General features: G+C 37.6%; 1 protein-coding gene across 1 annotated transcript in view; it reads left to right on the forward strand.

Annotated features, from left to right (window-relative positions):
• Positions 1-12,381, forward strand: part of grm4 (glutamate receptor, metabotropic 4) — a 118,941-nt gene that overhangs the window by 53,132 nt on the left and 53,428 nt on the right. The window contains exons 3-5 of the mRNA XM_081380068.1: positions 8,311-8,446; positions 10,789-10,943; positions 12,065-12,205. Of these exons, the coding sequence (XP_081236194.1) occupies positions 8,311-8,446; positions 10,789-10,943; positions 12,065-12,205 (432 nt within the window). The remainder of the gene's footprint in view (positions 1-8,310; positions 8,447-10,788; positions 10,944-12,064; positions 12,206-12,381) is intronic.

Below are 12,381 nucleotides of genomic sequence, written 5' to 3' on the forward strand. Positions count from 1 at the left end.
TAATCCTATTAAATGTTTCCCTATGACTTAGAAATTCAGTTTTTTAAGGACAAACGAAAGCATTTTCAATCATATTTAGTTGCCTTTGTTCCAAAGATTGATCCTTAAGTGTAGGATCTTCAATTACATTGGGAGCCAAAAGTCTGAGATCACTTGATGAAAAATAATTTAAGTTAAACGCACACAATATTCTGTACTTTCACTCCACAAATTGGTTTATCAACATACTGTACAACATACTCTATCAAAAAGCTTCTGACCTCTCCAAATCATATCACAGGAGAAAAGTCCATGAATAATTTATATTTACATTTCTACATTTAGCATCGTTCACCAAAGGCATTTAGCTTAGAACAAAAAAGTTGGTTTAACTTTACCTTAGCTGACGGGGTATCTTTCTCGATTTCCTCAGAGAAAACACTTCCACAATCATCAAAATCTAGTTCCCTCACAAGATCACTTTCAATGGCCAATTTTGCTTCTTACTTCGTTTTTTACTCTTGCCATGAGAGAACATGAACGTTCTCCTTCACAGTTGCTACTGGCAGGGTGAGGAAAAGCTTAGGGCAACATACTCATGGGGAAAACCGAAGGCAGTCCATAATCAATAATTGTTTTCAGCATTTTTGATGGTGATCTGTCCGGCTCCATTGAAATTAAAAAGATCTGAACTGAATCAGCTCATCAGTTAAGTCATCAGGGTAAGCAGCAGAAAGGTTATGGACTCCTGTAATTATGTTGCTGTCAGATTCTGAGTCTGGCACGAATAGAAAACCAAAGAGACTATTCATGTGTTTATAAGCATCCATTCTGTGATCAAGGCAGTTGACAAGATTGTCAATGGCAGCATTAAATGTGTCCACTTGAAATTTACGGCTTCCACTAAGGCCTGCATCACCATCTGTGGTCTCGTCAGCAAAAGTTTTTCTTTTCTTGATGCGTTGTACTTTATGCTTATAAGACTGACATACACCTGTCACACTTAAAGCACTCCTCTCAAAGTGTTCAAATAGTTCTCGCTGAGCTGATACAAACTCACGCAATGATTCAAGCAGTCGCATCGCTGTTCGAAGGTCCATATAATTTTTTTGTAGACATAAACTGGTCACGTTAAATCGTTCGAGTATAGTATTCCAGAACTACGCCATGAATTCAGTTTCCAGTTTGTCCATCTTTGCGCGCAGTCCCAATGCTTCGTTGCGTGTGTGTGTCCCTTTTTCCGTTCTCATCTGCAGCTATACTGTAGGCCTCTCTTATATTACTATAATTTTGCCAGAGAGCTTTGGCCGAATCAGCCCTACAGCTCCACCGAGTATTAGACAAATGCTTAAGTGTTAAGTTTGTCTTTTCGAACACTTTTGCCCATCGGCGAGTAGATGCAGAACAAAATGAATACAACGACTGTAGCAGACTAAAGTACTGTTCGACATCTGGACTGATGTGTATACTGTTTAGACCTACTAAATTCAATGAGTGAGCAGCATAAGGTATGTAATGGATCAATGGATTTCTCCGTTTTAAGTGAGCCTGAAGCCCATTGTATCTGCCCGACATATTACTGGCATTATCGTACGCTTGGCCTCTACAGTTTAATATGTCCAAGCCAAGGTTGTTTACCATTTTAATGACGTAATCACACAAACTCTCACCTGTGTGACATGAAATGGGCTCAAAAGCAATGAATCGTTCTAGTACATTCCCTTTCTCATTGACGAATCTGAATGTTAACTGGTCTGTGTGGGACAAATCTGGTGTTGAATCAGCGATGACTGAAAAATATTTGGCATCCTTTAATTCATTCGCGATTACTTGTTTAGTTTTTTCTCCTAAGACATCAATAAACTCCTCACATATACTTGATGACAAATAAGATACAATTCCCTTCCTTTTTGTCCGCATGTTTTAATATGCTCTGATAGAAAGGGGTCAAAATGAGATATCAGCTCAAAAAGTCCTAGATAGTTCCCTCTCTCCTGCAATTTGTTTGACCCGAGCTGAGTCCATCGCCTGAGTGTTTTTAGATCTATTCAGGACATATGACCTGGGCTCCGTTCTGGGTGCTTCCAATCACTGAATCCATCTGTAAAGGCGAGTCTTTTGGGCAAGAAAAGTTTGCAAGAATAGCAGAACACCTGTCCCGTTGATGGAGAGTATAAAAGCCACTCTCGTGACACAATCTGGCCATTTGGTAAGTGAGTGTGTAATAAATCATTGGTAAGGGAGCGAGTCTTGCCACCCAGACTGCTATCCCTTACGGAAGAAGTTTATTTTGAGCTTCGGTTATGGAGAGCGGCAGCCCCTCTGTTAATAAGAATACTTCTCACCGAATCCCTTTTTATATCTCCCCACAATGCTGGGTCGTTGTTTGTCTCCAAAAACAGGTGGTCATCAACTGTCTTACTCTTAGTGTGATCCTGACATTGTGATGGTGACGGTGGCTGTGGCAGCACCGACGGGTTATAGTAATCCCAGGCCGGCCAGTATCACTGCTATCACGGTTAGTTGTGCTAGCGCCATCTTCACTTGAAGTAGCAGAAAAGTTGTTGTTAGCATCAGCAGTGTTTGCATTTTTAAAAAAGCTGGAGGTTGTTTGTAGCTTTTGTAGCAATTGAGCTTCTCTTGCTTCTTTGTCCTTTTTTTGCTTTCTTTTCATTGATCCACTTGGTTGTGGTTTTGAACTCATTTTTGTTTTGTTTTTCGAGTGACCGTCTTCTACGTGTGACTTTATATTACGCAATGATTTTCACTCGCCTCTAGATGTCCCTCTCAACAGTGCAGCAATACATTAAAATTATGTATTTGATTTATTTATGCTTTGCAACTGCAAAAAAAAATCACATTATTCCACAATATTCAACACAATTTTACTGAAAATAAAAGAAAAATAATGATTATTATTTGAAAAGAAAATACACAGTAAATTTGATGGAGCCCCCTGCTGGCCCAGTGCCCTGGGCAAGTGCCCAGTAGGCCCGTGCGTTAATCTGTGCCTGTCCATTTATGAATAAAAGAAATCCCAGATTTTTATCATGGTCTCATACTGAAGGTGTTTATGAATGAAAGGATATTTGTGTAGCATTGCTTGCCTGGAGTAATTCCTTCATAATTCATGGCAACATATGAATAAATAATGCAGATGATAGAGCAGTGGTGTACCACAGAGAGCAAAGGGACTGAGCATGGTATCTTGCACCTCGTAGAATCTCTGCATGATAGGCTGATAAATAATGCTTACTTAATGTAATTTAATATGTGATGTACACAGAATTCTCTCAGTTATTTATAGCTGGCTGCAGTGAATCAGAGACAAATTGAATGGGTAAAGAGCAGTTACTTGTGTTGATCTTCTGGGTTTGTGTTGATCTAGGTTTTCTTTTAGTTCATTGTGAATTATTGTTCCATTTGATTTTTGCACGGTACCATTTTCTTATCTCCCACTATCAACAAGCAACCAATATTTTTGTATGTTTATGTTAACATATTGTTTACATTTTATAGATATATAAGTTTATACATTTCAGACATTGCTTCAAAAAGAATAACTGCAAAAATAGAGTAAATTATTTAGATATCAATAGTCACCTTTAGCAAATCTTCAAATCTTTATTTTTTTTTTTTATCTCTTTTGGAGGAGGCACGGCCTCCCTTGTCTCCTCAGAGAAAACGGCCAGAGTAAAGATATTGTTACATTGAGGGTCCGTAGGCTATGGATGTTTGATTACGGTGACCATATACTAACCTTAGCCCATATATTTTACAAAATGGGCATGCCTCTTTGCCACATAATGTCTGATCATCTTATGATTTGTTTATCATTCCCTATACAGACTCAAGCATACCTTTTGAGCGCAAGACAGCACTCTTCAATTCCAGACCCGAAGGCATTCCCCGACTTTTTTTTTTCTTTTTTTTCTGCCCTGACCAGCACATGATTCAATTCAGTCTTCAGTCCTGCCTCCAGGGAAAAAGCTGAAAAACACTATGTTTGTGAAACGCCTTATTGTTTTTCTCCTCTGTCTTTTAAGCTGTTTTCAAAGGAGGGCTTTGTGACATCTTAACCCTGTATCAATATCAGTTATTTGCTTGTAATGTCTGTAACCGTGTGTGCTATCTAATACCGCAGTAGGTTCACGCTAATCAAATGAACACGTTTGTGTGCGATAAGTAGCCTACCTCACAAGATCATCCGAGGCATTGATGGGAAACATACTGCACCGGTTCTCTTTGTTGACTCTCCTTCAAGCAGAACCTCATTCGATATTTTCAATATCTTCTGGGTTCCAGTAATGGGCCACATTTATAATGCGCTTGCTGCTGAGGGACCTTGAAGGGTCGAATTCTGAAATGAAGGAATAGATTTGGAGAGTTTTGAAAGGTGCCAGTAGCATACATCACCATGGAAAATGGTTGCCCAGTGGTGCTGTGGAGTTGACTTGGGCCACCGCTGAGTGATGAGCAATCTTCAGTCGCAGCATGGCACAATAACAAAGTAAACAGCCTATGCTGCTCTCAGCATACATAAATCTACAATATTTGATAAATAAGATTTGCCTGCTGTAATTGATTCCATGTGGAGATCCAAATAGAAACCTCTGAGGCCTTGGTAAATCTAATCAAGAGGGAGGTTAGTCATATGGTGAGTTACCTAAGGCTTTGTAAAAATGGATCAATAATTATAACCTTCATAATTACTGGAGACAAACATGTAGATTATTATATATAGTGCTCAAGATTCAGTCTGACATTTACTCTCCTCTTGAGATTCTGCTCAGGCTGTTCTCAGAAACCATGCATGCCTCATTGCAGGCGAGGTGCAAATGCAGTACGGATTCTGTTGATAAAAGTGCCCGGCTAAAAGGGATTTTTGAAATAAATATATATTTAGTTAGATATCCCAGTTGACGTTGTGGATTGCTGGGGTTCTTTATCATTGTGAAGTCTGTGGGAGTTCTTGAGGAAAACATGATAGACATCCATTCACTCGTGAAAATGCGACTCTGTCTGGGTTTACCGTGTTCGATTTAAAAGGGACGACAGAGGCATAAAGTCTCAAATCCTAAGACAAAACTTTTGCTTCAAGAAAGAAGACAAACAACTTTTTTTCCTCCATTGTGTGCTACTTTATAAATGTAGAAATAATGAATCAGCTTCTTTTTCTCTAGTGAAAATATAAATTGGGACAATAGAAAATCTTTATGACTTGAAATCTAAGTGAATGTTTCACGGAGAAATTAAAATGTACTCGCCTTTAATTAGAACTTTTATTTCCGTCTGTTAGGAAGACTTGGAATATAGCGGAAACTATGCGTTTTTTTATGATACCTGATTTCTTTTTGAAGCTTCTCTCCATTGTAATTGAATGGAAACATTGTTCAGAATTCTCTTATCTTTTTTCCACAGACAATAGACAGTCATACAGGTTTGAAATGAGATGAGGGTGAATAATTGATGACAGAATATTTATTTTTGGGTGAACTGTCCCTTTAATTGTTAGCCAAGACAGGCTTCTAAAACATATGGATGCTTTGTTAGTATCTTCTCTTGAGCTTTTTTCACAATGTGTCTGGAAAGGATAATTGACTCTGCTACCAATCAGGCGATCAAGTTCTGACATCCTGTCACTTTGACTCTGGGCTTGACTCTGAATGTGTCATTGCTATTATTAGAGCCTTCTCACAAAATTAGATTGAGCCTTTTTTTCTTCTTATATATTTCCCTAAAGACCTTATGAAATGTTTTGACAAGCACTTTTATGTATTTACTTTTGAAACAAGAAGTTGTTCTTTCTTTTTCTTTCTTTCTTTCTTTCTTTCTTTCTTTCTTTCTTTCTTTCTTTCTTTCTTTCTTTCTTTCTTTCTTTCTTTCTTTCTTTCTTTCTTTCTTTCTTTCTTTCTTTCTTTCTTTCTTTCTTTCTTTCTTTCTTTCTTTCTTTCTTTCTTTCTTTCTTTCTTTCTTTCTTTTCAAATAGCCATCAGGGGCTACAGTTTGTTAACAGCCAATCCCTGACCCCTGGAAATAATAGATGTTCCAATTCTAAAGAACATTTGATCTTAAATTGCATTATCAAATTATTGTTACTTCTACTTTATTGGAAGTTTCTTAATACATTGCTCATGCTATAAGTTTCCATGGACACAGAAAGAGCTACTTTCAATCTGTTTAGGAAGTCGGTTCCAAAAAAGAAGTAAATAAATAGAAAACTGACCAACCCACACAAAGAACTCCTATAACTCCTATATTTCTCCATCTTGTCAATACCCATCTGTTCTCAGATCACCCCTCCTGCTGTTCATTATTATTTGATTAAGCATCAAAAATAACCCTTCTGGAAATGCTTGGGCATATTTTGGTCAATTCATGCAAGACGTTCTTGAATGCATCAAAACACAATTTGTTCCTTTTACAAAGTCTTTTTATATTTAAAATAAATGAGCTACATTTGATTAAAGTGTAATTCTGTTACAACAGGTACTGTGCGCGAACATATTAGTACAATTCTAAATTGCATTAGACTGACACATCAGCATTGGTTCAACCAATGGTGTGAGTTTGGGGTGGGACAACCAATGGCAGATGGGAAGGTTTGGAAAACCTGTTTGGAAACAATCATTATTTTTGCATCTATCTATCTATCTATCTATCTATCTATCTATCTATCTATCTATCTATCTATCTATCTATCTATCTATCTATCTATCTATCTATCTATCTATCTATCTGTCTATCTGTCTGTCTGTCTGTCTGTCTGTCTGTCTACTTTTTCTACTGTAAAATACTTTATTTAGAATATAATAAAACAATAGTTTCATACACATCCACCCAAGTCACTGTGTGACTTTGTCTGCTTTAATGTTGTCTCATTCAGTGACATTTGGAGTTCTTACCTTGAGGCCTTCAGTCATTTAAAATATCTCCTGACTCAACGTAGCATATGCACACAGCAGAGGGCTGCAAGTGACTGCAAGACTCCTGCCGTTAGGAAGCCTCTCCATATGGCATCTTTGAGGGTTCTCTTTTCTGTCTAATTAAAGCAAATCAGTGTTCGTCTCTCAGCGAGGACAGGTCAAACGCTTTGAAAACGCCCTCTCCTTGGAACGGCAACTATCGGTTTGTGTGGAGGTTTACAAGGGCTCAGTTTTTTCTCAGAAAGGATATAAGAAGTTTAATGAGCTTATTATTATGCACTCTTTTTTCAGTTAATCTGCATATGACTATTTGCTGATATGACACGAGGTTAATTCAAGGCATCTGTGAAAGTAAGAGGGTTGGAGATTGCAACAATTAGACTTTCTACAACAAAAGACTACAACAAAAGAGGTAGCATATCTGTTAAACACAGTAAAGTACACAATAACAAAACAATACATTGAAACTGAGAACTGGTGCAATTTAAGGACCCAGCAGAGTAAAACTTTAACACATTCGGGATCCAAGGCTAAATAACTAAGATTCTCCGTAGAACATCCAGATTTTTAACCTGAACTTTAAATGTTTTAGAACTTTTAACTTTTGAAACAATCTTCTCATAAATCCATTATAATAAAAATCACATTTAGCTGTGCCTTTAATATAGAAAGGCTCAACTCAGTCTTGTTCTGGGTTTCAAAATGTAAGTTATGGTCTGGATATGGGTCTCAGCTTATGTTCTCTGAAAGTCTCACAGTCTAGTTTAATATACGTAATTACCTCCAGCACTGGCGGGTACGGTATCTTGACCATTACAGACAATTCCACAGCTCTGAATGGCTACTTAGCCACTATACAAAGTATCTCATTGATTGAATGCTGCAATAAATTCAGTATCTTCTATTTTTCAGGTCCCTTGGACTAGCAGGTCTTGGCCTTGGTCTTAGGGGGTCTGGTATTGTTCTCAGTCGACAGTGTAGAAAAAATTATAAGGATAAAGCAAGCCACTTGACTTCATTGTAGAGTATAAACACTGGCTCTGTGGTGCATTTAGAACATTGTTCTATTCGAGTACACTAAAAAAACATCTTTCAGGTAACCTAAAAATATGCTTTATGTGATAACATCTAAATGAGCTTATGATTTAATATACATCTGAATAGATCTGACTGCACTAGGTTACACTACCAAGTCATTTTTAAAGGTCAGATCAGTTTGAAATAGCTCCTTACTGTAACAAATGCCTATCTTTACAGAATATATTTGAGCTGCCAAACATAGCTCCCTCAACCAGTGCAGTGAGTTTGGACAGGACTACCAGTAATAAGCTGTTCGATGGGAGTTTTTCGACATGTTGTTCTTTATTTTGCAACTAGTAATCATGACACCTTTTTTTTTTCACAGGAAGTGTGTGTATCTCACAGTCGGTGAAAATCCCCCGTGAGCCAAAACCAGGAGAGTTTGATAAGATAATTCAGAGACTGGGAGAAAATCCGAATGCGAGGGTTGTTATTATATTTGCAAATGAGGATGATATAAGGTGAGTGGATTCTGTTGTTTTTTAAATTAACAACTATCTTAAAGGATTATACTATTTTTCTTTTTCCAGGAATTATATAGTACAAGTTCTTTATTGTGGCTATGACAAAGCAGTTAAACTCGTTTCTGCAATTAATTGGCTTCTGCAGAGTTAAAAAGTTAATAAAAGAAACACCAACATGTGTATTGTATTCTAATCTAACATTTGAAACACACAACAAGGACTCTGCATAGAGGTGAAAAACTAATTTCCCTGACCTCTATTATAACACATTTAATTTTGCCCCATGGGAAGGTCTACAACACCCCAGCAATGAGCACCTGGAGTACCTAATCAGAACTATTAGAACCCAGCTGTTCTCATGAAATTTGACAAAAAGCCTTCACTTAAATGTGCTATTAGACATCCATTGAATAATAATCGTTTTAATTTGAAGGAATAATTATGGTCAAACTTTTTCAATTTGTTGCTTGCTTGAGCGTTCAGGATGACTGTTTAATCATGCTTATCTAATTATTGTTTGTCAGCCATTGTCCTTGAGATCATAATGGTTTGTTTATCCATGTTCACATCGATGCACCTGTAATTCAGAAAGTATGTTTTTCCTAATGGAAATAAAGAAACTTTATAGACAACATGATGAAATTAAAATGGACCCTTTGTACTTTTATACATGTTCTTGATTTTATTTTGCATGATATTCCAAAAATATCTTTCATTAGAATGTAACAACTTGATAACTTGCTTCAAGTTTCCTTTTTAGCTGGTGTCACCTTGGCCATGCAGATTGTTGATTAATATTAACCAATAATCAAATGGCTATTTAGGAATTGTATTAGTCTTTTGTTGTACAGGGTTTGGACAATGAAACTGAAATACTGACCAATATAGTGTTGGAGGTTTCATGCCTATATATGTGCAGCCTGGTGGCCGATCTTCATTGATTTTACATTCCATCAGTAAGACCAGAGTGTGAAGGTTGAATTAGCTGAGCAATAGCCTAGCTGTACATAAAATATTGCAATCCACACAGCATAATGGATGACATATCAGAGCTCAAAAGAGAACAAATTGTTGGTGCACATTTCACTGGCTCATCTGTAACCAGGACAGCAAGTCTCTGTGGTGTATCAAGACTTCTACAGCTAATGTATCCAGAATAATGTCAGCATACCACCACGTAGGACAAACCACAGTAACTGTCGACGCAAGATAAAGCTTTCTGTCCAGGTACTAACCCAGGTTGTATCCAAAAAACATAAAACCACAGCTGCCCAACTCACTACAGAATTAAATGCGCATGCACCTCGACTCTCCTGTTTCTACCAAAAAAGGTTCATCGGGAGCCCCACAGAGTCAATATTCATGGTTGGGATGCTTAAGCAAAACCTTTGGTCTCTCATGCCTTCACTGTCTTTCCCACATAAATGGGAGTTCCGGTGTGGAGAAGCCCCAAAGAGCCTTAACACCCGGCTGTTGCTATCCAGAGTGAAGCACATGGTGGATCAGTGATGGTTTGGGCTGCTATATCATGGTATTTGTCTTCTGAGTTTGATTGGCGCATCCCTGCCAAGGACTAACAAACCATTCTGGAGGACCATGTGCACCTAATGGTCAAACATTGTACCCTAAAGGGGGTGCCATGTATCAGCATGATAATGCACCAATAGTACAATTCCCAAGACGAATTGATGCTGTATTGGCCGCAAAAGGAGGGCCTACACCAGACTAATAAATTATTGTGGTCTAAAACTAGGTGTTTCAGTTTCATTCTCCAACCCCTGTAGTTATTGCTTCATTTTGAAAGTAAAATGTGTTGGGAATGGCGTCTCATGTTTAATGTAGGTAAATAAATAGCAGCAAGGGCATAGCCGGCAAAGATATGGGCGAATTTAATTCAGTTATTAAAATGTTGATAAGTTACTAGCATATAAGCCCAGAGAATGTTTTCCACGGCTTATGGAAAACTGCATGCGAAGATGCTTCAAGTCTGTGTCTGTTTAAAAGACAGAAAATGATTTTGTGTGCACCGCCTGAAACATACTTTATTGAGCCATTATTATCTTGGGGAAATGCTTTTGCTGTCAGTTGTGCATGACTAATTTTGACATCAATTGCTACTGTGCCTGACGGAAAATGCTTAGAAATTTCTGCGCTGAGCAGTGTCAATACTGACCTTTCAATAACACATTGATTTGCAGTTACTGTAAATGGAGAATCACCAAAGCACCACAGAAAGTAGACAATAATTGCAAACAAGTAATTAGAGTTGACGTGACTCAGAGCCTGGTAGAAAAGCCTATATTCAACTTTTTACTGCCTTTTTACTCATCTTTTAACAGACGGCTACTCCAGGCAGCAAAAAAAGCCAATCAGACGGGTCACTTCCTGTGGGTGGGGTCAGATAGCTGGGGCTCGAAAATCTCGCCAGTGCTTCACCAGGAGGAAATGGCCGAGGGAGCTGTCACCATCCTACCCAAACGACAGTCCATCAGAGGCAAGTGACAGATTAAATCCTCCACTTGTCAGTGGTTGCTCTCATCCATTAGAGAGCAGTTCTGAACCAGAGCATGTGCTTAATGTTTTATGACAACACATTAGCTACTTGTGATGCATTTAGTAATCATAACAAGTTATGATGCATGCATTGTGTTAAAGGAATAGTTCACTCAAAAACTAAAATTCCTTCAAATATGTATGCAACTTACTTTCTTCAGTGGAACACAAAAAGAGGACTTTGAAATATCCTCATCCAGCACTTTTCCATACAAAAAAAGTACCAGCAAGCTCTGAAAGAACACTATAGAAGTGGTCAATCGACTTTTATTCCAAGTCTTTTAAAGCCATTTAATGGTTTTGTGATATCAACGGATCAAATTCACTGAAAAGCCTCCATTTAAATATGATGCATTCTGATTAATTGTTAATGACATCAAGTATCTTGTGTGTAGGACTGAACAATATGGCAAAAAATAATAAAAATAATTATTTCAGAACAACACAATACCACATCATTTTATATTGATATTCATCACAATATTCTTTAACAAGGAAGGAAATGCATGTACACGTAACTTTTTGTTTACACGCAAGTAAACTCCACAGAGTAAGTTAACTTTTAATATGGGGCCCATGAAATCCATAAACCATCCATTTTCCCCCAAATTCTGTTTTTTTTTATTTTTATTTTTTTATCTGTTATATGCTTCAAAACATATCATATATGTATCATAAAAATTGTCTAATGACATGAATTCATAAAATTGTACAAATTTAATCAAACTTTTAATCAAATGAAAATATACCAATTAATTTACAACAAAATAATTGCTGTGGTAACTGCAGTATAAACTGCATGGAGATTGTTCAAAAAATGCCCCCTATGTGTTCCACAGAAAAATGGCAACTTATTTGGAATGACTTGTGGACGAGTAAATGATGATATCATTTTTGGGTGAACTTTTCATAGCAAAATAGAACATTCTCGGTGAGACAAAAATTACATGCAACATGCAAATGTTCCGTCAAATCATGTTACTCTCTGAAGTTCATTGGCTGAGAGCTTTGACTCTGACAGGGCGCATTAAAGTGACACAGATCTCATCGATCTACCCTCAGGCTTTGATCGCTACTTCACCAGCCGCACGCTCGAGAACAACCGGAGGAATATCTGGTTTGCAGAGTTCTGGGAGAACAATTTCAACTGCAAGCTCAGCCGCCATGCCTTGAAGAAGGGATCTGGCATTAAGAAATGCACAAGTAAGTATCTCTCCCTCTCCCTCTGGCAACACTCCATTTCACAGAGCTCCATAAAAGAGAGAAAGTGAGAAAAGGGAGAAGCCAAATCTATCGTAAAAGACTAGGCCTGCTTTTCTCAGATCGCCTGAAATGGGCCTTTGTTTACACCAGAGTCTGATTAGTCATACCACAGCAAA

This window comes from Scardinius erythrophthalmus, assembly GCF_964197995.2.
Source record: "Scardinius erythrophthalmus genome assembly, chromosome: 12".
Lineage (NCBI taxonomy): Eukaryota > Metazoa > Chordata > Actinopteri > Cypriniformes > Leuciscidae > Scardinius > Scardinius erythrophthalmus.